Source organism: Cnephaeus nilssonii, assembly GCF_951640355.1.
Source record: "Cnephaeus nilssonii genome assembly, chromosome: 8".
Lineage (NCBI taxonomy): Eukaryota > Metazoa > Chordata > Mammalia > Chiroptera > Vespertilionidae > Cnephaeus > Cnephaeus nilssonii.
In genome coordinates, this window is record NC_137079.1 from 83,858,731 (window position 1) to 83,886,658 (window position 27,928).

A 27,928-nucleotide genomic window follows, 5' to 3' on the forward strand; every position below is an offset into this window, starting at 1 on the left:
ATAAACATTGTAATTTCATGATAAAGAGTATTTCCACATTGCTTATCAGAGATAAATGGCACTTAAGCTGGCTGATTCTTTTATCCTTCAGGCCTCTGAGGTCATTACCATTGGCAATAAAAGTTAAGGGCGATGTCAGATAATCACACAGAAGCACAGCCTCTACAGCCAGGCATTAACCAGCTTATCAAATGGCTCAAAAATCTTTTTGAAAGCATTTTTAATTCTGAGAAGGCAATAACCATTTTTAGTTTTGTGAGGACAAAATAATATGATGATTATCTATCATACTTCAATGTCACTTCCTGACTCCATACCCATCTCATTTCATTCCTGGTTACTTCAGATTGTCAACCTCCCTCCCTTTCCCTCTCTCCCACGTTTATTGAGCATGTTGCACAAGGTAGGTGTTAAAAAATCGCAAGTGAGTAAATCTTTGCTATTCAAAAACCACGAGCACGAGCCTCCTTTGGGAGCTTGTTTGAAAATGCAGACTCCCTCTTGGGCCTCCTGATTCAGAACCTGCATTTTCTTTCTTCCAGGTAATTCATAGGCACATTAAAGTTTGAGAATCACTGGAAGAAATTGCTCAGTGAATCCAGGGAACTGGTTGGGAGCCCATCTAAGTTCAGAGATCATGAAAACCTGAAATGGAAAGTTGCAGCTGGGATATTAGAGAATATTAAAAAGATCTGATGTGATTCTTAGGAACTTTGAGAATTCCTGTCCCCAAACTCCCTACCCCATTAAAGAATAGCTGCTCACCATCTGTCATCTCTATCCTGGAAGAAAACAAGTGGAAAAAAAGTTGAAGACTTGGAAACGGGCCTGGGGTTACTGCAGATCCTTTCAGAGGAATGCTGGGCACAGACCAGAGGCCCCTCTCCAGTGCCCCTGGGTGATCTGATTCTACGTGGGTGTGAACCTGAACTGTTTTTGACTAGGCTATGTTAAAATGTGGTCGGGAATAGAACATAAATCATGGAAAACTGATAACAATGCAAATAATTATTCTCTATAATAATGCAAATGACTTTTGACCAGTAGGAAAAATAAATATTCAGAAAGCAAACTCTTTTTTGAACCAGTTTTAACTTCTCACTGAGTCCTTCATTAATTAAGAGTTAAATAGAATCACTGGCATGTGGTCATTTAATATTTGAAAGGCAGTCATGATTTCACCGTCATCGTGCACTTTAGCACCCAGAGAACTGCAAACTCCACAGGGGCGGGGCCCAGCCTGCAGTCAAGTCTGAGAGCCCAGGGAGCAGCACAGAGCCCAGGACTCGGCAGGTGGGCACTTGGTGAACTTTTAATCAAACTGATGTCCAGTTAGCGAAGGGGGAAGGAATCAAACTGGTAAGTAGCTATTTTTTCCCCCTTTCTGTGCAGAGGCTGATCTGGGCCTAAATTTCAGAAGAGCACATGGGATAAAAGTCAGGCCATGAACAATGGATATGAAAACACTGGTGGCTGTAGTACCCTTATTTATGGCTGAGTCTATAGAGGAGCAACAGGAGGGGAGATTCCAGGTTTGAACACAATGTATTGAAAATGAGAAGAAGAAGAAGAAGAAGAAAAGGAAGACATTCTACAGCACTTTTGTTTTCAAAGACATGGGACACAGAGACACGTATACACACGTGTACACACAACACAATGGTGTGTCTATACAGCTGTCATTGATTTCTGGCTTCTGCGATAGCTGGAAACAGTAATTCACAGTGTATAGTCACACATTGGTACAAGGAGAATGGGAATTCCAAGATGGCTACAACTGCTACTACCATGTTTGTAAGATTTCACTGTTTCCCCACACACTGGGCATCCCTACATGTCTCCATTTTCTGGCTACTCAATTAACCAGCAAAAGGGGTGGTACCTTAACTGTCCTCCAAATCATGAATAGCATAAAAGGCTATACACATAGTATTCCTCACTATCCCCAACACACACACACACACACACACACACACACACACACACACACTTTCCCTAATTAATTAGTTAATTAGTACCTATAAAAATGTGAAAACTAAGGGGGGCAGTATGAAAATACCCTGATTATTCCTGCTTTGGAGTCAAGCAAAATGTTTCTAAATGAAATGGCATATCTTCCTTTTATGAAGGTGAGTAATGTTTGAAGTGATTCGCAAACAGGCCCCTGTGCCCTCAGAAGGAAGTCTGGTTTAGCTAATGGAACTTGCACTTGGCTAATAGTATTATCGATTTTTAGATTCTTAGAATCATAAATAGTGGCAGCCATCTCAGCACAATGCTGTCCACCCTTTCTCCCCCTGGCGGACAGACACTGGGCCACTCCATATGCAACCCAGAGTCCAGCCTCCTGGAAATTTGGGTGTTGACCCCAAGAGGTCCAAATTTCTGACAACACATCGGGCAATCCCAAGGGCACTGCTTGCCAAGTTTTGTCAAAACTTCACCTGATGCACAGAAAAAACTCTCCATTTCATCACATAAAGACTATGTGAAGCTATCCGAAGCAGGGGAAATACACAAAATATTTTAAATGCTCTTGCTAGGAGAGATCCTCAGTGAATTAGGATATAATCTCTCCTCACTGTCTGATCAATGTCTTCCTTCCACAGTCCAAACACAGGGTTCCTCCAGGGGTGGATGGTCTGTGTTAGACACTGAAATTCATTATCTTGTCTGCCTGGTGCTACTGTTTCCAATAAAGTGTAATTATGGTGTTATTGAGCTCCTTCTCGCTTTCTCAGCGCCCTGCTATAAACTTTGGTCTGTGAGCACTCCCAGTCAGTCTTCATTAAGTTGAATTGTCTCAGAACAATGTCTATTTAATCAGCAGGACGCCTGCTAATTTTCCTTTTTAGAATTTGTACCAACCGAACAGACACTGGCGCTCCATGCCTTAGGTACTACACAGGTACACCTCATTGTTTCTTCTGACTTCAGAAAGCCCTGTGGCCACTGAGTGCAGGTTTACTCTTCCCAGAAGATTCCCCTGTCTCACCCTGCACTGTCCAGGTGGGGTGCATGTGTCTCCTGTGATAGCACCCTGCACTGTCCAGGTGGGGTGCGTGTGTCTCCTGGGAAAGCACCCTGCACTGGCCAGGTGGGGTGCGTGTCTTTCCTGGGATAGCACCCTGCACTGTCCAGGTGGGGTGCGTGTGTCTCCTGGGAAAGCACCCTGCACTGGCCAGGTGGGGTGCGTGTCTTTCCTGGGATATCACCCTGCACTTGCCACTTGCAATAGTGGAAGTACAGCGTGCTTTGTAAATTGCCTCTATCACTCGAAAAACTCCAACTAAGTGAGGTAGAGGCTCGTATCCTGTTTTCTTTTCCCACATTCTCAGCACAGAGCCAGGCCTATGGTAAAGAGCCTGACAAATACTTGTGGAGTGATTGGAATAATGGCCCATTGCACATCACTTCCCTAACTTTCGGCCGTGGGTCATGCCTGGTAGCACTGTTGGCCAGAAATGCAACATGCTTATAGATCCAAATAGCTAAGAAACAAAGAAAGCCAATAGTTTACTGAGCATATATTATGTGCATAGTTTTAGCACTGAGCTGGATATAAAATGCCTTGTTGGTTGTAATGAAGACTTGGCCTATACAGATTTTGTTGGATAAAACTGATTTTCAAAAAGAAAATTGTAAGAATAAACAAGTACGATGTAAAAATGGGGAAAACGTTTGCACTAAACACAAGATAGTAACATTTCTCTAGAAAAAAAAAATCCAAGTAGATATTTTCAGATTGCTTTTCCACTTCCTTCTGACCTAGGCTTCTTTACCTTGGACTTGACTGCATTTTACATCCCCATATCAGTGAAATCATCTTCAGGGAAACAGTTTCCTTGGCTCCTCCTGTCTGGCTTTGCAGCATTATAAGGAGCATGAGTGGATTTCATCTCTGAGGCAGCCAATTTCCTAAGCAATTAAATGCTGTTTATATTCCAAACTCTGTGCTTGGGTTGAAATCATCAAGCTTGATATTACCTGACTGTTGCCTAAGATGTATCCCCAGCTAGTTTATTCTACTGTAACTGCCATCTATTAAAATTTCCAATCTGTTCTCTCTCAAGGGATCACACGGTACTTTTTAAAGGTGCAGCTTCTAAATTCTGCAAATTATACTCATATATGTGTGTGTGTGTGTGTGTGTGTGTGTGTATATATATATATATATATATATATATATATACACATTTTTTTAAAAATAGCAAGGCTTGCCAATTACTTTACCAAACTGACATCCCAATCTGCTATCCTAACAGGAAGGGCAATGCAGGGTTCCTGTGGTATGTGTACTCTGTGTTGGCTCCTTAAAAATAACATAATGTAAATGCCAAACTTCCTGAAATTCCTTCATGAGGTCACAGAATCAAGGTGATAGTTTTTTGTCACTCCTGGGAGTGGACACGGCAGAAGCTGATAAATACAGAATGCACTGAATCTGAAAGAAACACGTATTTGTTCCCAACTCAACATTCCTGGTTGAGGATGTTGCTCTTTCTCTTTCTGGCCACTTGATATGGCTTCGAGTCAGAATGGAAAAGTGAGAAGATGTATTTACATTTTATAGGCTCTTTATTAGAGGGACAGTCGTGGCCTCTGTGTCACAATGGGGCATGTCAGTGCAGCTGCAGATTACTAGGGCTCCCAAGCCCAGAACAGGGGATGAGGGCTAGAAGCAGAAGTTTTTTTTGTTTAAAAATTATTTTTTTCAAGCATAGAAAAACTATTTTTCCTGTCTTTCTATAACAGGATTTGGGCAGTTGTTCGTACACTTCCTTTAATGAAAACATCCAATCCACTTTACACATTGACATTTAATACACTGGCTGTGCTCTCAAATACTCGAAGGACCAATTGCATGTCTCCCCTCAGAAGAAAGCTTCAGTGGCTTTCCCACTGCGGATGGAATAAACCCCAAACCCAGCAGCAGCCTTCAGGCTGCACCGTACGGCCCGGCTGCTTTTCCAGCTTCACGGGCCTCTATGACTTCCATGCAGGCCTCGCATTTGCCAGAGCGGGCCACATGCTTTCTCCGTGGGTGTCAAATTCTCTCTGCCTCCTCCTATCTTTATTCTCAGGGCTCCAGCCTCTGACGAATAAAGTGCTTATGCCCATTCTTTTTGCGAGGAAAAACAAAAAAATCTTGTGTATCCTGCAAAGATCAAATTCGGCCTCCTCTCTGAAGACTTCCGTGACACCTTCATCAGCAGTGTTTGCACTCATTCCTCAGCTCTCAAAGCATGTTGCTCAGACCTTGAACAATCATGTCACTGACTTGGTATTGCCGTTAATCGTTTACGTGTAGACACCTCTGTGTGGCCCGCGACTGTGACCTATGTAGCTCTCATTAAAACCTGACACGCCCAACAACCTGAGGACAGACTATTAAACAAACACTCCGATGTTGCTCATGTCACACTACTTTGATTGGTAATGGCAAAAAATTCACACACACACCCAATCCTAATTTCAAGACATGGCCCCTCCCCACGCATCCGTAGTTCCCTAGGGCAGGCAATAAAGCCTCCGCGTGTTCATCTCTCATGGCATCAAACACAGGAGAGGCACACAGGAAGCATCTCAAGAGATGAAATATACACACTTCTAGTCCTGATCACCCGGTAAGTGCTAGGAGTGCCCCTTCCACTCCATCTCTGGAGCCAGGAGTCCTGTTCTACGTGTCTCTCTGCCCAGTGCAGGGTGAGATGGTTGAGGAAGGCCTTGTGGGGAGTCTGGAGGAGGTGCGGACTCCACAGAGCAGGGGGAACACCAGGACCGCCGCCCAAGGCGTGGGCGCCAGCCTAGCTCATGCAACACAAGTCGAAGGCAGTAGCCTGCTCTGGGGCCAGCGCCCATGGCCCTTCTGCCCCTCTTTCCAGGGGATTGCTGAGGGGCGGTGCACACACCTTCCCAGACCACAGTGGTGACGGCGCTGGAAAAGGGCAGGGCTCTGTCCCAACAGCAGGACCAAGCTCAGCTCAGCGGAGTCCTTCTTCCCAGTGACTCCCACTCACCCCCCCTCTCCCCGCCCCGCACGCCCCGTCATAGGGAATCAGCTCTGGAAGAAACAGGAAAACACACAGGGCTGCGGTGGTGAGGGGCCACAGCCTTCCTCTTTCCCTGGGCAATGGCCTCCTACCTTTCAGCTTCTCGGCCAGCAGAGCAGCCTCGTGCTCCGAGTAGTGCATGATGGCCGGCGGCGAGGGCGGCCGGAGCCGGTCCTCCTCCAGCTTGCGCCGGTGCCGCTCCTCGCGGGCGCGCATCCTCTGCTTGCATTCCCACTCGTAGAAGTCATCCCTGGCCTGGGCGAAGTCCACGTGAAGGCGGCCAGAATCTTTTTTGTCCGTGCTAGACCCTAATCGCATCCGGTAACCTGAAACCAATGCAAAGTCTGGTCACAGAGCAACGGTCGCGGCACCAGGGTTGGGTCCAGGCCCTTGGTCAAGGTGCAACTAAGCGAGTGCTGCTATTTCCTTGTCCTCACAGAGGACACCCTTCCCATTGGAAGTGGGAGGCAGCTCTCCTTCTCCCCTGTGACCCGGGAGCACTGCCAAGTCAAGCTCCTTAGAGATTAGGGGGTAAGCACACTGCTGCGAGGTGTCTTAGAGGGCCTCCTGCTCACTTGCAAGCCAATGTTACCCAGAGGGTGATCTCAAGAACCTGGGCTAACTCACTCCTTCCTCCCTCTGGCTTCCAGGAAGCTCAAAAACAAATTTGACACACAGCCTTTTTTCCCTCCCTCCTACCTTTTCTATGGCCCTGATTTTATATTTTAACTTACTGTAACTCTATTGCATAAACTCTCTTAAATTCTTTTTTAGAAAGAGATGGAGTAGGAGTAAATAAAGAGTGTCTATGATATTTAAAGAGATCTACAAAGTAAATTCCACAACACCTCACTCACAGGCTATCACTTTATTCTCCTCGCAAATGTTGCTGCTCAGTTCTCTCTCGGCAGCTGCAAAAGCCACAATTACCGAGGCAATTTTGCAATGCTGTTTTATTTCCACTTATCCTCTGGGGCACACAGGAGAATATTTTACCTTCAATCAAGGGGCCTTGCCGCTGTCTTCCTTACAGCCCTGCAGCAGCTCATCTGGCATGCGGCACCGCACGGATTGCCCGCACAATCTTTGAAGGCCACAGGAGCCAACACGAGAGCCCAGAGCTAGACCCAATGATGGGCCTGCAAATCTTCGGGGGATTTACTGTGAGCTGCCCAACTTACAAAAGATGGTGAGCAGAAACTTGATCTGAGAAATCAACAGAAACAGAACTGAAACCAGACAGCCAGCCAAACTTCAAATGAAGAAGACTTGGCTTTGAGGTTGCTCTTCAGTTTGGGGTACTCAGAATTAAAAAACATCAATTCAGGTCCCAGCAGGATCAGGGCTGTCAGGGCCTGCCAGAGGAGAGAACAAAAGAAGCACTTTTGCAGTGCAGGGGCTTTGCAAATAAGGCACCGCTGTGAAATGCTAGGCCACACTGGGCTGATATTCAAGATCTTGTGGCAGATTTCAATGGATTAACGCAGCATTTTGGGTTGAAACTCAGCTGAAAATCCCTGAAAGGGCTGACTTCTCCCCAGTAGGGCCCTTCACACATTTGAAAAGTTACAAATATGAAACAGATCTCACATCTGATTCCATTATGCCCTTCTTGCGCCTCAGTTTCAACTGTGTTATCTAAAAATGGAAAGACATAACAACAATACCTATCAAAAACGCAAACATCTGATCACAGATGAGCAGAATTAATTCTAAAGCAGAGTGTATCTTGGTTGTGGGCCATGGAAATTTTACAAATCTGCAGGCCACCGTGATATATATATATGTGTGTATATATATAACAGCTGAGCAGGCAGGGCAACTTGAGACTGGCTAGTGTCCCAACTGGCTAAGCAACTTTCCCTTGCTCATGTCCAGAGCATTGCTTTTCAGACATTTCTGGTTCCAGAAAGCACCCTCTCTTTCACCAAAACATCATCATTAAGGCCTTAAAAGAGATCTGATGAGGCTGTTTCTAAAATTAGCTTGGCCTTCAGATGTGAACCCGGTCCTAAAATTAGACAAGCCTTCCATCTGGGCTCAGGCTTGCAGAAGCTCACACGCAGGAGGAGCAGCCCTCCCTCCTTCCGGTTCCTCAGATTAATCAGCCTTTCAGATCTTCCTGGGCCTGATGCTGCGGCCTCCACAGGGCAGCAGAGGCACAGCGGGGAGATGCCCATGCACCCAGGCAGGGGGGCTGGAGGTAAGGCCTTTGCTGGGGGTTCCTCCTGTCTCAAAAGGGCAGACCAAGGAGCCAGGCAGGGCCCTGCTGAGAAGCAGGAGCAGGGTCCAAGCTGGCAAAATCACAACATCAAGGCATAAATAAAGAGGCACCCTCACCGCCTACCTTGGGCGTGTTCATCTTTGGCAATGTCTTATGGGGTTTCTGATTGGGTCTAAACATGGTGCTCTGTTGGTGTTAAAGCACTTTTCATCTACTCTCACCCTCTCATTTAATCAGGTGGGATAAAGTAATAGTTTTATTGGTAGTGCTGTGATTAGAAACAAATCAGTTCTTCTTTATCATCATCAGAACGTTTGTGTTAAAAATAACCACTTATGTACTGAATGGTTCCTATGTTGCAGATGCCTTGCTAAAGCACTTAAAATCCATTATCTTGATTTATTCCCCGTAACAATCCTATGAGGTAGCATTGTCACTATCTCAATTTTGCAGATGAGGGAAAGGAGTCTCAAAGGGAGGTAATCTTGCCCAAGGCATGTGAAGCCCAGTGCCAGGCACTCAACCGAGTCCCCAATTGTCTAATGGATTGCTCTGAGGCTGCAGCTCAAGAATACGTGAAAAGTAAAACGTAAGTGTCTGTGTGTTGTAAAATATTTTTATCCTATGTTTCATCTTCCATCTCCATTTTGGAAAGCTGTCAGATTTTTTTTTCACTTTGTAAGGTTTTATGGGAATAAGAGGTTTAAAGTTCTCCATATCACTATCTTGCTCAGGAAAGTTTCTGCCTTATTGGATTAACCCCAAAGCTTCTGGGGTTTGTAAGAGAATTTCATGGCCGATTGCAGAAATCAAGTAAACCTGGCAGGAATGTTCAGATGTGCTTTTTTTTTCCTATTATTTTTTCACCGTCCCCCATTGGCTTTGCCTCAGGAATAGGGAGGTGGTGTCCAGAGTGACTTGCTAAACTATGCAGATTGAGAGTGTGAGGAAATTTCAATGAGTTGAATCTAAAATGCATCCTTCTAAAGCCACATATCAATACCAGCCCCCAAATTCTTAGGTTGGGCAAAGGCCTTGCAGAGAGACTCCATACACTTGCTCTGACACCCACAGAGTGAGCAAAAGGCAGTATCAGGTCTAATTACAGCACCTGTAAAACTCTCCCATGTACATTGGCACCAAAGAAGAAGGGATCATGGGGTGGGCTTAACCATGATAAGTGTACAAGCAATTGGGCAATGATACTGGGTCTTCCCCTGGCTCCCACACACTCCTTTCTGCAAAGAACTGATCTTGATTTAGTCCCCTGGTGTCTAGAAAGTGAATCACTTCTGAAAAACAGAAATTATGCTAAGAGAGTACTTTAATCTCCCAGAGAATTACATCCAATAATCATAATGGTCCTTAGTATTCATAATATTGCTTTTCATCTAATAAGCACTTGAGATCATTAATTAGAAGCTTGATGGAATTCCTAAAGACTGGATGTGGGAAACCATTCCTGCAGCGAGGTGCATTCACAGACTTGACGTGGAGCTTCTGGAAGCCTAGGGAAAAGGCAGAATCCCTCCTTTTCTAGCCCCGAACTGTAAGGGTTTTTATTGTGCATTAAGGCAAGAGGGAATAAACTCACATTTACATCATAAAACATAACAAAATGCCTAGAAAACCCCGTATGGAATGCAAAGTACCAGAAAGGTAAATGGCTTTATCAACCATGAATTCCTCTGCAAAGCGAATGTGGCAAAAATTCTTCTTGCTTTTCCGAATCGCTGTGATATCACCACACTGTTCAAAGACTTCTTGAATAATTTCCTCGGTAGCATTTTCTGGCAATCCTCCGACAAACACAGTCTTGCATCCAGGAGGTCGTTCTCTCGTGGAAGGAGGTGGAAGATCTAATAATTAAGCACAAGAAACAGAGGGTCTTGCTTTTGATTTCTTTGCGCTCCTTTTTTCTAGTTCACCTGGCAAAAGTAAAACTTGCAGAGTAACTGTCTCCACTCTGGATAATGATAAATTTCTGCACGGACTTACATTGATCATGGGCTGTCTTGTTTTTCAGTTCCCCTCCCCTCCTCCTCCCAACTTTCCTTTCTTTTCTTTTGTTCATTTCTACACAGAGTAGCTAGGCTTGTCCGTGAACAAAGATAAAGCAAATGTTAGCATAATTTCATTTCTCCTTCATAATACGGAAACCCAGAAAACGAGGAGAAATCCTTTGCAAGGTACAAAGCATGATGAAATGACAACATGATGAAAAGCCTCGGTTCGTTATCTGCTTTGTCTTGTTGCGGGATAAGGAAGCAGCAAGGCAGAACGCAGAGAGCGGAACCTGAAAGCTTGCGTGGTACTTACTTGGCTGGGAAACCCCGGGACTGAAAAAAACTTTTTTTTTTAGTATTATTCACATTGAAATGAGCAAACTATTAAATTTGGGGAAGGCTGTATAAAAAGATAAAATGTACACTGTCACAACATTTTACCTAGTTTATATGTAGATTACTAAAGCAATCTCCTGAAAAGTCCACTAAAAAAGGCAACACTGATTAATATGAATAAAAAAAAAATCCTAGCTATTTAAGCCCATAAACTTAGTATCTGAGGCTAAATTAAAAAAAAAAAATTCTGACCCACTTATTTCATCAAATGTATGTTTCCTTCAAGCAAATGCAATTTGGCCCAGGAAGTCTGAGATGCAGGCTCCCCCCAAAATTGCTAACCGCCAAATTAATTCAATTTTCTATCTAGCAAAAAACATTTCAGAGTTTTTCTCCCGAAACTGTGAAGATGGATGGAAGTGCTCACATATTTCACACTATGTTCTGCAGCAAAAGTCAGACCTCATTGCATGCAAAAAGATTCTTAATGTTGGATATATAGTTCCAAATCATAGGTACTGTCTTTACGGTGTTGAGTCAGCTCATGGACAGACATATGGACATATCGCCCCACATGCATTCTAATTGAGAGACAAAGAACTTCTGTGGAATGGATCCCCACTCTAGTATTGTTAGGTTTGATGGAGCAATTGAATTGCTACCCCTCCCCCAGGAACTGGCTTTTCAGGACATTGCACTATGGACATTCCCTTTGCTGAAGACCACTTTTCAGTTGTAGTGACCACATTCCATTCTCCCCCGTCCAGGTATGCATAAAGAGGTCTCCGCCCAGAAAAAAATCCCGCCAAAAGTCCTTTAACAGCCGCTGACTGCCCTCACTGGGTGCTGGAGCCATCCAAGCTCAGCCACCTGGTGTGCGGATGATCGAATAAATTCATAATCCCTCACCACTCTGGCCTTCTGCATTCCTCCTTCGGAGACCTAACAAGTATCTATGTGGAAGAATTCTGAGTCACATCTGAAAATGAATGCAATGCCATGATAAAAACAAAAGAAAGTAATTTAAATTCATAAGCAAACATTCCTCACAGCCATCACTTACTTGGATTTTGAGGAAAAAGAGTGCAACTCTTGCAGTGGATTATTTCTTTGATGACAGTCACTTCTGTTGGCGGCGGGGGTGGTACCAGTCCCAGGCCTGGGATCATTGGGTTAATGGGGGTGATCCCAGTCATCATGTTGAGGCCTGGATCAAAGCCTGGTACACAGATGGAGTCTGGAAAGAACACGAGATAACATTTTGGCTGGAGGATCTGAAATCTTTTACATTTTTCTAAAAATATCATTTGACTTTATGGTTTTTATTTTTTAGGAATTTCTCCTAGCACTGTAGAAAGCTATTCCAGAATGGGTGAGAAGAAAATAAAAGATGAACTTAAAACTACATGAAAAAGAAATTATACTATTTAAAACACTAACATGGCAGAATGGGACACAGCATATTAAAGTGTAAAACCATGCACTATGAAGCTTTGCTAATATTGTGAACTAGAAGCCCGATGCACGAAGATTCGTACTAGAATGGGCTTTCCTTTCCCTGGCTGCCGGCACCACCTTTCCACTCCGGCCCAGTCCCTTTCCGCTCTGGGAGCCACCTCTTTCCCCTCCAGCCCCGCCTTCCCATGCTGCCCAGAGGCCCTGAGAGACCGGGGGGGGGGGGGGGGTTGGGGGGGCAGAATGCCTGTGTTGTCACCATGGCGACTACCCAAGCATCCCGCCCCCATCACTTGGTGCCTGTGTATGCAAATTAACTGCCATCTTTGTTGGGTTAATTTGCATATCACTCCTGATTGGCTGGTGGCATAGCAGAGGTATGGTCAATTTACATGTTTGTCTATAATTAGGTAAGATGTGATTTCTGTTTCTTAACATTGATGTATTATTTACACTGCTTTATGACCCAGGATGTAGGAAGAAATATCATTTAACACTGAAGTGGCCTGTGAATATAATTGTCAACCTGCTTTTATCAGAAGAGACTTCTTACCCAATTGACCTAGATTTAGAAAAGTTCAATTTACATGTGCACATTTTATAATGATGCATTCAGGTCCAACTTAACCCATTTCCCCCAAGAAATAAAAAAACACACAAAGAAATATTATAATTACTATGGATGGGTTAAATACATGCCGGGATAAAATTAGCTATATACATTTTTTTATTGTTTAAAGTATTACATGTCTCCTTTTCCTCCCAATTAACCCCCCCACCACCACTCCCAACCCCGAGGGCAAGCCCCCACCGCCCCAGTGTCTGTGCCCATTGGTCATGCTAATATGCATGCATGCAAGTCCTTTGGTTGATCTCTAACCGTCACCCCTCCCCTGCCTTGAGCAGACCATCCAACTATATACATTTTTAAATCATACTTTCTTCCAGTAATTCAATCAGCAAATAAATGACCACCCTTCTGAAATCTTTATTCCCTGTATACAAAACCAAATTTATGCCCTTTATAAAAATTTGAAGGAGGCGGCAAAAAAAAAAAAAAAGAGTTTTCCAATATAAGCACTGAATTGTTCTTTTAGTGTGATAAAGAAGCAAGTAATTTCAAAGGTGATATAAAGGGACTTTGTTGTTTTCTTTTTTAAATAAGTAAGACTTTTCTAAGAGCAGGGGCTGTTCAAATGTACTGAGTTTCTAGAGCAGCTGCGAGGGGATCCCTCTCCTGAGAGTTCTCCTGTTTGCAGAAAACAAGACACTCCCACTGGTGGTGTGATCATGTTCCCAGAGAGACCAATAGTAGCACAGATGCCACCAGGCACAGTAGTCATGGTGACCCTCCACCCCAGTCCTCAGGGAGGACATTCCCTTCTCTTACTGTTCCTACCCTTTCCCTCCTTCTTCCACATCATTCTTCCTTCCTGCCCCCTCTCCGCTGTGGCTCTCAGGTACTGCCTGGGCCTGGGCCCCGCTCTTTCCTCACCTGTGCTGAAAGGGCACATAAGCCCAGAGGCAGATGGAATGACAACTGCACCTGCGTTTACTAAGCCATTCCAGAGCGTGCAGGAGGACCCACATATGCTTTTCCTTTCTGGAAAAGGTTTATGACAGCTTTTCTCCAGCCACCCTGGATATTCCACCCCTCCTCTGAGCTGCACAGAAGAAGCAGGGTGATGTTGATCTATAATCCCAGGAGGACTGCTGTCCCATTTATTAAATCCATTTAATTTGATAGTGTATCACCAGGGCTTCAGCAAAATGAGGTGGTGGTTGTTGTTTTTATTTATTTAATTTTAAATTCTTACCTGAGGATATTTTTCCATTGATTTTTAGAGAGAGTGGAAGAAAGAGGGAAAGACAGAGAGAAATATCTATGTGAGAGAAACACATCCATCGGTTGCCTCCTGCACAAGCCTCGACCAGGGCCAGGAAGGAGCTTGCAACCAAGGTGCGTGCCCTCGACTGGAACTGAAACCAGGACCCTTAGGTCCACAGACCACCGAGCCAAACCAGCTAGGTGAGGTTGTTATTTTATTTCAAATAGTTATTTATTTATTTTAACCCTAAATATAAATGCAAAATAAGCATTGTCTTTGAAAGTAGCCACCTTGGCATTCTAGTCACTTCCTCTATAATTATGATTCTCATTTTCTTCATCTGTAATGGGGATTGTTGACTGGAGAATTTCCTGGAGCACTAGCGTTCCAGACTCCAGGGCTCTGTGCTGATGTTGCTCAAAACCAAGGTTTTACCCAAGACATAAACATTTGGAAGTAACAGAGACAAGACTCAAACTTGGGTTATTCATTTGAAATCCTCATAGTTTTATAGATCTTATTCCCACTTTACCGGTAAAGAAATTGAGGCTTAAAGCATTCAGTGACATTTCTAGCATCACAAAGCAAACATGGCAGAGTGAGAACTAGAGCCCCGGTCTCTGCTCCATGTTTAAACAGGTCTCTTTAACTACTTCAAAGTTTCCTCCTAGAATGACCCCGCTTGACCATTCACCTAATGCACACCACTACTAGAAATTTACTCTTTAAAGAAATCAAGACGTAGCCTTCTGATCCCCAGGCCAATTCTAAAGAAAAAGTTCCAGAACACAATGGTTCTCCATGTCATCATCACTGAAATAACATACTGGCTTTCACGGTGAATATATTAGAAATAAAAATGGGAATATCAGCATGTTTATGCCTTTATTTAAGCTCATTCCAAACGTAAGCTTTGCCTGTCTCTTTCCTGGCCTGTCCCTCACTATTGTTTGCCAATCCAGGGTGATTTAAGGCTGAAACCGCTCAGGGCTGCAAACCCTGAAATGAGAGCCCCGTGAATGATATTAACCAGATGTTTCCCACAAATGAGATGAGAGGCCCAGTGCCTGCAGGCTGTTTTGGCTTTAACAAACTTCTGTTTTCTTTATGAAGGCCACATAAATAAATAGTCAGAAAGGAAAATGAAAGACACTACTTCTGAGCAAAATATTTTAATGTACAGCATGCGTTACTTTACTTTTTCTGAGACGCCCAGAGAAGAGACTCTGGGGTTTAATGGAATCTACATGGTGAGAGCGCTAGCTTGAAAAGAGCTTAGAAAGGCATTAACACCTAAATTATGTTGGACCTCAAAGGATCTGAAATTCAGTATTTGAGGAAGTAGGGAAGGATTAAACTTTTTTTTTTTTTAAGTACCACTACTTTTTAACAATATATGAACAGATGAAAATTGCTTTCTCGAACAGCACAGGAACTTACTATGTACTAACTCGTTAAAGCCAATGCACTATTTTCCAAAGTCTGAGAAAGACACACACACACAGGATGACAAAGGTGAGGAAAGAATGTTCGCTCTGAGAGTCAGTTCCTTGCTTAGAAAAGGTGTCCCTGTGAACTTCAGAGATAATGAGCTATAATCCCACTCGGGGAAAAGAAGAAGAAGGCTTAAATTGCAGCAAGAAAGAATCCAATTAAGTATATGGTAGAACTTTCTTTTAGAAACTGCACTTGAACAAGAGGGAGGGTTATTTATTTCCAGGACTGCGGCCCTGTCAGCTCCTCTCTGTATTGCTGACTATAGGCACAGAGGCAGCAAGGCCAAAGCTCAGCAATGTTTCTTTTTAGTTGTCTTTTCCCAACAGAACAAGACAAAAACAGAAACAAATATCCCATTCACTGGTTCATACGGAGTCCTGTGTTTAACAATTAGATGGGCATTTTTCAGAGGGCCGTTGGGGTTTTGTATTCAGGGCTTTGGAGGCATGGTGTTTTCATTCATTCATTCATTCATTCATTCATTCATTCATTCATTCATTCATTCAGTATTTACTGGGCACATACTATTGCCAGGATCAGGAGTGACAGAGGTAACTGTAATATGTTCCCACCTGGGGAAATGGCTAGGTTTGGGGAGAGCAAAAAGGATGGGCACCAAACTCAAGAGAAGAGCTAAAATATGATCTGAGGCTCAAAGGATTCAAAGAGCCATCCAGGAAGGACCTACCCAGGAGAGCCTGAGCGGTCGGGAATTCTAAGTAGTTTCCTAAGTGGGCACTCAGCAGTGTGGCTACAATATTCTGAGGAGCCACGGGAGTCAGATCAGATCAGAAGCCACCCTGCCATTCACGCTAGTAGGTTCAGCCTTATTCTCTCCGGGGTGAAAGCAACTGAAGGTCAGTCAGATGTGCACTCGGCCAGCCAGAGGCCCATGCCGGCTGGGCTGCCCTCCCTCCCACCTTCTCTTTCTGTCTGCTCACCTTAAAAGGCTTGCCCCTTTTCTGCCTTAGCAAAGAGTCTCATGTGAGGTGAGAACTAGACCCCGTTTGGAAGAATAGAGGCCTGTCTCCAGTCAGGGCTGGGAATAACTAGGTTAGGTGTAAGTGTGGATCCTGGGCTAGGCTGGGCTGCAGCGGAGGGGACACAGGTAAGTTGTCAGTGCCAGGATCAAGTCTGGCCCAGAAAGTAGGACACAGTGCTCTAAGAGAAAAATACAAGAGAGGCAGCAATCAATCCAAATGGTAGCACTGCACGTCTGGTCCTGGGTAGGGATTGTTAGCAGCGGACACAAGACAAGTCTAGGCAGGCCAGAGTGCCAGGGGGTTCCAGGCACCTGTCACCGGGCCTGAATCCCCCAGGTCTAGGGTTCTGACTCGGTTCAGGGGGACCTGAGGTTTGGCAATAACATTAGTCACAGGTCAAGAAATACCAGGTAATCATGCAGGTTAACTGAGTTGTGACTCAGACTGGGGAAGCAAGACAGGGTCCAGACACCAGAACCGAGGCCTGGGGTTTGGGGATGGAGGCAGTCCCAGTTATCCGTCCTGGGACACAGGGCAGAGCCTGACCAGTGTCAAGCCCAGCTGGATGCTGGGTCCCCAAAGGCAGGGCTCCAGGGCCCCCTTCCTCCTCCATGAGACCCAGATGAGACCTCAAGTGCATGGAGAGGCTGAACACGTGGGAGCAGCGCCCAGGACTTGTGCCGGGCAGAGGGACAGACGGAGGGGCTCTGACGCACCTGCAGTGGCTCCTCTCCCTTCTCCAGAAGAATTATTGACTCAAAATATGATCTATCCTCACTCAACATGAAACCAGAGGATACACAGGACATTCTGTTCCTGGAACAGGATGGAGAAACTGTTTCTCACAATGGTGTCCCCTTGCAATTTCCAAGCCCGATTTGACCGTCAGTTAAGGTCATGAACTATTAAAGTAATGCTTTTTTTCAGTTCCAAGTCCTCCTTTTCTCAAATATTCTTAACAATTATTTAATGATCAACAAAAAAAAGCCATTTTTATAAAGGTGACCTTGAAGGAAAAGGCTCTGGTCACAACTGGTTCCTTCACCTCTCTGGGCCCAGGGTCTTCATCTGGTGAATGCAAACATGAACACCAGACAAGCTTCCTCCACAAAATGGGGCATCAGAGAGGTCAGTCTGTATGAAAGCAGTTATCAAAGTGCTAAGGGGCTGAGTCTGCCGTCCAGTACACCTGTGATGAGGTCCTGGGTCGGCCACGTCCTGGCTTTGTGACAAGTAATCTTTCTAAGCCTGATTTACTAGTATACTATCTATAAAGGGGGGATAATCATATTTAAATGTTAATATTCTTGCGAGGATTAAAAGAAACAAAATGTTTAACCTAAATGTCCAGTACATGGTAAATACTCATTAAATGGTAGCAATTACTTACAACATTAATACATATAGATTTTGTGGAAAATAAATATGACATTGTATACACATAGAAGATCATGATGATGATGGCGAAGTGTTTTGTGTGACAAACATGTGCATGCCTGCTGGGTGCTCTATGTTTTGCTAGGTGCTTTGCCTGAAAAGGCATTATACAGTATGAGTTCTTCCTTCATGGAAGTGAGAGTCCCGTGGCAGAAACAACCAACCAGAAAATGACAATACAGTATGACAACCTTTGTGAGACATTGAATAAGAGGTGCTATGGAAACAGAGAAGGGGCCATGAAAACCAGTCTGGGTTGGGACTGTGATGGGTTGAATTTTGTCCTCCTGAAAATATATTTTGATGACCTAATCCCCCTGGTACCTGTGAATGTTACTATATTTGGAAATAGGGTCTTAAAAGGTGTAATCAAGTTAAGATAAGGTCATACTCAATTAGGGTGGGCCCTATGTCATATGACTGGTATCCTTATAAAAAGAGAATAGCCCCAGTAGGTTGTTCAGTGGTTAGAGCACTGGACTTGCACAGAAGGGTCACAGGTTCAATTCCCGGTCAAGGGCACATACTTGGATTGTCGGTTCGCTCCATGCCCCTAATTGGTGCCTGTGTGGGAGGCAACCAATCTATGTGTCTCTCTTACATGGATGTTTTTCTTTCTCTCTCTCCCTTCCTCCCTCCCCCCTTCCACTTTCTCTGAAAAACAATGGAAAAAAATATTATCAGGTGAGGATTAACAAAACAAAACAAAACAAAAAAAAGAGAGAAGAGACATTGCCATGTGCCAATGGGACAGTGATTGGAGATCAGGAGCTACAAGCAAAGGAATACCAAGGACAGCAACAAAAAACAGAAACTAAGAAAAAGGCATAAAACAAGTTCTTCCCTAGATCTTTTAGAATGAGGATGGCTCTGGCCAACACCTTGATTTCAGGCTTCTGGCCTCCAGACTGTGAGAGAAGACATTTCTGGGTTAAGCCACCCAGTTTGTGGTACTTGGTTGTGGCAGTCCTAAGAAACTAAATGGGGGATAGTATCGTAGAAGGAATCCTTGAGTGGGTGACAGATGACTTGAATCTTAAAAAGGTTAACTTCTATGTATGCAAATAGAAGTAAATATGGTATTCCCCAAATATACCCATCAGAATCAGCAATGCAAAGATATTCTAAAGGTTCTCTTTGGAAAAATGTTGAAAACTAGTCCCCAGGAGGCAGACTTGCTCTTATGTTTTCCCCTTTGTGAAAAGACAAACCTTGAAGATTGTTACCTAGTTATTGAGGACAAATTAACCACTCAGATTATAAATTAACATAATAGTGTACTGATAAGTAAATGCCAATAAGCAGAATCTTTAAGAAAGTAAAATTAAAAACTCTTTGGTGATCTTTCTAAAGAGATCCAGAGGTGGGGAGATGTGTCTTCCATTGAAACCCAAAATGTATATCCAAAGTGAGTTTCTGGAGCCCTTCTGTGCACACACTACAAACAAAGACCTCATTCTGTCAATAAACCCCTGTCTCCTTTGACCAGGGATGCTATGATAGCAAACAGAGGATTGCAACCTTCAATGGATACTTAAGTAATGTTGACTTGAGTGGGGAGATATGTGTCCATATTTGAAAAGATGACACAATACACAATGAAGAGAATTTCAAAACTTCTGACCAAAACTGGTGCAGAGAAGAGCTGACTGCTGAAAAGAGTCTGTCAGATCTTTCCAGCAACCTGCACACGAAGCATGCACTCAGAACCAGATTTGTTTTGAGTGGGCAGGAGGGGAAAGCCTAAGAAATGTTCTATGAAATTCACTTACACTGGGCCAGGGACTTGAATTGACACCAGAGCAATTCTGTGCAGAGGCCTGAGCTGTCTGTCACACTCAGAGTAAGTCACTCTGTGTTTCCTGAACCTACTGGAATACCCTCTCCAGATGCAATGGGCCTCACAGCTCAGGAATCAAAATCATGCCAGCACATATCAGTAAGGCATGGAGGGGATCACTTTGACAGGAAGCAAAGGACATTGGGTGTTACCAAAGATCCTGACATTTCAAAGCTGAAAGAGACTTGGACATTTCTTAATCCTACCCCCTTGGTTGAGAAAATTGAGGCGCAGGGAGGTAAGTGACTTGCCCAAAGTCTAGTTAAGAGTGGAGCTGGAATGAGAATCAAGAGTCCTGCTGCTTCATCACTGTGCATTTGAGTTCTCCAACATCACTCCATTCTGTCTTCCTCAAGACACATCTAGTCACAATACATTCTCTGTCTCCCAAAATGGCCCTTTTTATTTTCTATTAATTTTTCCAATGAGAGATTTATCCCTCATCTGTTGACTCAAAACCTGATATCCTGTAGTGAAATCCATTGCCTTTATTCTGCACTCCTGGGCTATGCTCACAGGTACTTCTCTTTCCTACCATTATCGACCAGATCCAGGAAGAAAACTCACAAGAATAGCCAGTCTTCTCTCAGCCAGCCTCACCACCCTGCTTCCTTTAATCTTCCCGTGTAATGACTCTCCTTCTCTAAAACCCACTTTTGAAGACATCTAAGATTATCCCCAGAAATGGTACAGGTAGAAGCTGACCTATTAGATTAGCAGTGCTCTCTACCTTTCCGAATCCTAAACCTTATATGTTTTTTATGGACTTGGAACTAAACACCATGGTCATGTTTGAAGGCTTACTTTGTGTTAGGCCTGTGTTGAGAACTTCACATCACATCGTTACGTGAATCTTTCCCACAGTCCTGTCACAGCTGACACAGGTCTAATAACCTCATTCAAGTAAATCACAAGTCTTGTCTCTGCAGGGTGCCATTATGCAACTTTGAGGTTGACATTTTGAAACAAAATAAAAGAGTTTGCATTTTCCATTGACTTTTCCAAAATCTGTCTTCATAGGTTTTCTTCCTGTTTCAAATTTTCCCTCCTGGCCCTCAATATCTATATATTGGTAAGACAACTCTTTCTTAAAGTTCCTGCCCCTTCTAATTCACCAGCACATTTCTCTTTGCAGGTCAGACTCAGCCACAGAAGCAGAGAAAATCCTCTTAGATAAATCCATTTAGACACCTTCCCTAACATTGACGTCTTCTGAACCCTTGTTGTTGACTTCCAGTTTTAAGGGCCATTGCCAAGTCTCATTGCATGTGTGGTTATTCTTAATTACTTGTGTTGGAGGCTCATGCTAACTTATTTTCCCTGCTCTGTGACCCACTGGTACCTGCTCACTTGTTCTACATCTTGTCTGAATGTACTCCATAGCAAATCATTTACAATATCTGGGCCATGAGTCCTACCATTCCTGGTAGTCACGCTTGAGCAGATTAAGTAATTTGAGATGAGGGTCTGCCTATTTCCTTCAATGGTACTCTCCCTTCCTCTCAGTTCCTAGTTTAAAAACCATCATATGCCAAGACTTTTCAGACAGACCTCCCTTTGAATGGTTTTCTACATCATCATTTTTGTCCCCATTGTTATTTAGGCTCTCATTTGGAATATTGTGTGCCCAGAAGCTATAGCTTCTATATCTTCCTCCCTCTTCTTCTGCCCTTTCTTCCTTCCACCCCTCTTCCCACGCCCTTCTCATACCCCTGGACCTGGAATCAGCCAGTGGTGCCACAGAAAACCCATGAGACTAGACTCTAATTGGGCCCTCTAAATTACTTCTTTCGAACTTCTTTTCACATCCCTATCTCATTAGCTGATGATTAATTTTCTCTCTGTACTATGTTATGTGACTTCATACAGCAGGACTGTTATATAATGATTTTTTAAAAAGCACTGAATAGGCGCTTGGTGTTCTCCACTTTGTCCTGACAGGCTCATGGCAGAGGAGCAAAAGGAGAGGAAAAACACTGTTGAATCTTAAGAAATATTTTTGAATATTCAGTCAAGCACACTAAAAGCACTCCTTAATTAGATCATTCTAATTACCTATTTTTCCATTTATCTGTCTGTCTTGCTAAGGTGGGAGGGATACTCTAGGTATACGTTAAAAGACTAAATAATTTATGTCAACATATTTCTTTCTGGCATTCAATGCCTCCTTGCTTTGTTGTACTGACCCCTTTCTTTGAAGTCAGGATAATAGCCTGGAGTCATATTGATGCCAAGCCCACTACAGTCAGTGGGGATGACAGCAGAGGTGGCATTTCCCGGCATAGAAACATCTTTGTAGGGATCTCCCCTTTGAAACCTGCATCTTTCCAAGGCAATATGGAGGGGATCACCTTTTGATTTCCTTTATTGACCTTGGTTTCGGTTTACAAAGCATCTGGGAGATAGGTAACATCTCATAAATTTAAACAAGAACAAAGGAAAGCTTATTCAATATTTAGGTTCAAAGAAAACATTCACATCTTATTATTTTAAACAATTTATGTAGGTTTCAATTTAAACTTACTGTTTGAAGGCATTGAAGCAATACAAAGTTGGTCTCTTTAAATAAGATCAGCACAGAGCTGTGGACTTGGGAAAGAAAATAAGCCTATTTTAAAAGTAAACACACCATGAGCGCTCCTAAAGGAAACTGCAAATCACATGCTGTTTTTAAATAACTGGGTAGTCTAGTATTAATTTAATTTTTCTACTAGACTGTGTGGGAAAGGACAACTGGCTGACTCATCACCTTATCTACCACGTCCAACACAGTCCTTCGCACATAGTATCACCTAAAAGAATACTTATCAAATGGATGAAATAAATTACAAAGTTCACAGAATTCACAGAGTTCACACTAAAGGGACAAAACAATGAAATATTTGGTTGTTCAATCCACAATATCACCATGTAAATTCACATAAGGTTCTAGAGCAAACGATGGCTGCATTCTTTATATTCACTTTATTAACTGAACAATGAGAGCCTTGAGGGTTTCTGCTGGGTGTGACTCTTATTATCCTTAGAAAATGTTGATGATTTTACTTACATGTTACAGATAATGAGACTGAGAGGCACAAGGATTGAGGTGGCGCTCAGGATCAGAGTCCATTGACAGGACTGTTCTCTGAGCGCTGGTTAACACATCTCTGTAAGATGGCACTCGGACTCACCCTCCTGCCAGCCCACGGCTGCAGAAACACAGACCTGATCTTAAAGGAATGAGATGGAGAGTCAGGAAATGGAAAAAATAAAGGAAATGTCGATTATGGGTACGAATGAGGAAATAAGGGGCAAGAAATAGAGTTGAAGAGGGAAAGAAAGGGGAGGGAATCTTTTCTCTGGGAAAGACAGATGAGGGATAGTCTGAATCCCAGGTTCAAAGGCCGGTTCAACCTCTTGCCCAACTGACTAGCTTCTCTACATCTCGGTTCTTAATCTGCAAAAGGAGAACTAAAAATCATACTTACCTTTTGGGTGGTTGTGAGGGTTCAATGAGTTAGATATGTAAAGAGCTTAAAAGAGTGGCTGGTACAGTGGAAGCACTAGATGCATATTAGCTATCCCTTTAATGATGAATATTATAAATATTTTGATGTGTACAACTATGGATGTGTGTTATACAGTATACATAATACAACATTGCCTTCTTTTAAAAAAAAAGGCATATGCCAATTCTCTGTTGCTCCCTAAGTTAATATTTTATTATCTACTAGAGGCCTGGTGCACGAATTCAAGTGGGGGGGCGGGGCAGGATGCTATTGGCCCTCTGGACAGGCAGTGGGATACCCTTGCTGGCCTGAGATCTGGATCCGTCCCACTGACATTCGAACAGGTTGTTGGGAGCCACCTGGTGGCTACTTTTATATTGTTTCTTCCTTGTGGAGTGTCTAGGGAGGGGAAGCAGCCACGGTGAGGTGAGGCTGACTTCCAGGAAGCCTGCAGTGCTGTCGGGATTGTGTCGGTGGTGCTGGCTGGTCTGTTGATGCCTGGCCGGTTCTCTAGAGATTGGACCTGCAGGACTACTGAGGGAGTGAGTGGCTGCCGCCGGGCTGGTGGGCCACTGGGACAGTTCCGTCAGCTGAGCGGCAATCCTGCTGTGGGAGCGCACTGACTACCAGGGGGCAGCTCCTGTGTTGAGCATCTGCCCCCTGGTGGTCAGTGCACATCATAGCTACAGGTCATTCCAGTCATTCTGGTTGTTGGTAGCTTAGGCTTTTATATATATAGATTCTAATTTCAAGAAGTGATTCTTTTCTTTAAAATATTTTTTTATTGATTGCAGAGAGGAAGCGAGAAGGAAAGAGAGAAACATCAATGATGAGAGAGAATAATTGATTGGCTGCCTCCTGCCCGCCCCTTACTGGGGATCAAGCCCACAACCCAAGCATGTGCCCTTGGTCAGGATCGAACCTGTGACCCTTCAGTCCACAGGCCAATGCTTTATCCACTAAGCCAAATGGGCTAGGGCAAGAAGTGATTCTTTAGGTGGAAATCAGGAGGGTCTTCTAGGAAAACAACTGAGGAGGCAGTGCCATATGGTTTCCCCACAGGAGAAATCGCTCCCAGTTTAATCTTAAGAAAAAAGCTTCTCCCTCTCCCCAAGGACCTAAGGCATTTCTCTGTGTCTAGAAATTGGAATTACAGAATTCAGAGCTGTTTCCTCTCTGCTTTTTGTGCCAGGTAGATTAGGTGTTAAAACCATACATGCCAACTGTGTGTTCATTCATATACTCAGCCTATCTGCTTTCCCCTTAAACTTAGTTTTCCCCTTTGTAATCCTACGTTTTTAACTTAAACAAATATGCCTATGTTATTAAGCTTTTACACACCTACACACACACACACACACACACAAAACACATGTGTTTTTAATACATTCATATGCTACTTAATGGTAGGGATACTCTCTTAGAAATGCATCTTTAGGTGATTTTGTCATTATGCAAACATTCAGTGTGTGCTTACACAAACCTAGAGGGTATAGCCTAAGACACACCTGTGCTAATGGTATAGCCTATTGCTCCCAGGCTACAAACTGGTACACATGACCAAAATGCTCTGTGAGTGCAAGACTAAATTAAAATAGAGCAGCACCAGACTTTAAAAAACTTCATTATACCCAAGGCCCTGGCCAGATTTAATTATTTACATGTTGATGTGTATTTTAATTTAGAAAGCACCAAGGCCAAATCACGCTCTCTGGTAGTCTTTCATTCTGGCAACATCCTGAGTGATTCCAGTGGCTAACTTTTCAGAGAAGTAAGTTAAGGAGAAATAATTTCACTAACAAATTGCCATTGAAGTCTAACTCAGCTTTTTGGCTGAGTGCAGTATACTTGGAGGAACATTTCTTTCTGTCTTTCTTTTATTTATTTACTAGAGGCCCGGTGCATGAAAATTGTACAGTCCCTCAGCCTGGCCTGTACCCTCTCCAATCTGGGATCCCTGTGGGATCAGGCCTAAACTGGCAGTCGGACATCCCTCTCACAATCTGGGACTGCTGTCTCTTAACTGCTCACCTGCCTGCCTGCCTGATAGCCCCTAAATGCTTCTGCCTGCCAGCCTGATTGCCCCCTAACCACCCCCTGCTGGCCTGATCAACGCCTAACTGCTCCCCTGCCAGCCTGATCGCCCCCAACTTCCCTCCCATGCCGGCCTGATCGCCCCCAACTTCCCTCCCCTGCTGGCCTGATTGCTCACAACTGCCCTCCCCTGCCAGCCACCTTGTGATGGCCATCTTGTGATGATGTCGCGTGTGATGCCACCTAGGCTTTTATTATATAGGATTGTTGACACTATTACAGATGGCCTGATTCCCCACCCCTTTTACCCACCTCCTCCCAGTCCCCATCTCACCTGCCTCTGGCCATCACCACATTGTTGTCTATATCCATGGGCTACATATGTAAGTGCTTTGGCTAATTCCTTCACCTTCTTTCATCCAGTCCCCTCACCCCCTTCCCTCTGACCTCTATCAGTCTGTTCCATGTGCCATGTACCCATGGCTCTGGTTCTATTTTGTTTGTCAGTTTATTTTCTTTATTAGTTTCCTCATATAAGTGAGATCATGTGATACTTGTCTTTCTTTGACTGGCTTATTTCACTTAGCATAATAATCTCTAGGTCCATCCATGCTGTCACAAATGATAAGAGTTCCTTATTTTAATTAATTTTTTGCAGCTGCGAAGTATTCCATGGTGTAAATGTACCCCATTTATCCACTCCTTTACTGATGGGCACCTGGGCTGTTTCCAGGTCTTGGCTATTATATATCACACAGCATTTCTTAACGACTTGTTTTGAATTATTTTCATTTGAAATAATTTCCTGACCAGTTTTAAGTTCAGAGAAAGTTTTCTTCATTCAGGGGTCTACATCTCATTCTCATTCCCAGAGGATTTGAATTGTTACAAAATCTTTATATAATACTATATTTTTAAAATATTTTTTCAACCATTTAATAAGCTAGTTCTCATTACATCTCTCCAAGATTTTTCCCCTTTCACAGATGAATGAGAAAGTTGAGGCTTTTAGTCTTAACTTGAGACATGTGCCCATGGCATCATTACAAATGGAAGAGAGGTGCCCTAGCTGGTTTGGCTCAGTGGAGAGAGTGTCAGCCTGTGGACTGAAGGGTCCCAGGTTCAATTCTGATTGTGGGCTCGATCCCCAGTAGGGGACATGCAGAAGCCAGCCAATCAATGATTCTCTCTCATCATTGATATTTCTCTATCTTTCTCTCTATATTTATATATATAAACACAAAAACCAAATAAACAAACAAAAAAACAAATGGAAGAGAGGCAGGTTATGGGCCATACTTCCCTGGCTGCAGCAAAGGTCTGGTTGCCTACAGTGCCCAGGGAGGCATGGGCAGAGGGGAAAAGCTGGGATGAACAATATTTGGGGTCCAGTCTCATGTCCATCCCAGGTTCCTCATCTCAGAGGTAAGGCTACCTGCACTGCCTAGTTCATTGTTATTAGGGATGCCAAATTATGTGACCGGCATTTGTGTGCCAGAAATTTACAAACAAACAAAAAATCACTACTCAAATGTAAATTACAGTTAGGATTTTCTATTTCAAAGACCTCTGCAGCTCCACAATGGTGCTAAGTGCTTATCTTGTGTGAAAAGAAAATTCAATATATTTTTCCACATATTATTGTGCTTTAAATTATATACATAAGCATGACAGGAGGGAGGGGAGAAGAGAGTGAGAGGGAGGGAGAATGGATGTGGGTGTGTGTTTTCTCATTCTTCTTACTATGACCCATAGTGAAGGGTCTTGGTCTCAGCAGAACTATGCTGTTCTGTATGTTGGGTCATCTACTAAGTTTTATTGCTGAAAAAATTGATGAGTGAGTGGCACATTGCCCTAAGTCCCTCTGAGATATTTGCTCACTGAACATATTTAATCATCTACCAGGTTGCTAGGCAATGTGCTAGATGCTGGGTCAGAGGGATACGTCAGGATCCCGGGCCCAAGGTGCTCAGTGCACTGGGACACAGACATGAGCACACAGCTGCATGAGAAAGTGGAATTAGGAAGGCATACACAGCACCCGGGCCATCATCCTGAAAACTGCCCAAGCATACTCTGAATTACAAGTGGTTTTCCGCTTTGAAAGTATCTATCTAGCTGAGCAATTATGTCTCCAAACCCAAGCACAGAACACTTTGCAAATACATACCCAAGTCACAGTGTGGCTGCCCTTCGGGGCTGGAGCCACACTTTCAAGCACAGTTATTTTTACTGCATTTATCAAATGATTTTTTTAAAATCCTTACTCGAGAATATGTTTTTATTGATATTTAGAGAGAGAGGAAGGGAGAGAGAGAGAAACATTAATCAGCGGCCTCCTGTATGCGCCCTGAATGGGGATCGAAACCACAACCCTTTGTTGCACGAGACGAGAAACCAACTGAGCCACCCGGCAAGGGCTCACATGACTTTTTGAGGGCAGAGGACTGTTTGGTGTTTTATTTATCTTTCTTTGTATATATTACTATATATCTTGCTCCTCCTCCTAATACCAGGACCATTCTGGATCAGGTGGAGTTTACATCAAAAGCACCCACTGTGTGGAAGACTGAGATTACAAAGTATAGCCTTGTCAGCGAGGGGTACAGGGCTAGCTAATCTGTAAATGCTTGTTGCAGATGAATGGGGAATTCACATGGGCCAGAAACGTCAGAATAGGAACATTATCTTGGGCATTTATGTTTTTTGTTTATTTGTTTGTTTGCTTTGGTTGCAACAAAAA

At 43.6% G+C, this 27,928-nt stretch overlaps 1 protein-coding gene across 2 annotated transcripts in view; it reads right to left on the reverse strand.

Moving 5' to 3' along the window:
* The window catches only part of ENOX1 (ecto-NOX disulfide-thiol exchanger 1), a 587,874-nt gene that overhangs the window by 146,174 nt on the left and 413,772 nt on the right, over window positions 1–27,928 (reverse strand). For both annotated transcript variants that reach the window (XM_079778563.1, XM_079778564.1), the window contains exons 6-8: window positions 11,683–11,856; window positions 9,930–10,136; window positions 6,146–6,379 (exon numbers count right to left, since the gene is read on the reverse strand). In XM_079778563.1, the coding sequence (XP_079634689.1) occupies window positions 6,146–6,379; window positions 9,930–10,136; window positions 11,683–11,856 (615 nt within the window). The remainder of the gene's footprint in view (window positions 1–6,145; window positions 6,380–9,929; window positions 10,137–11,682; window positions 11,857–27,928) is intronic.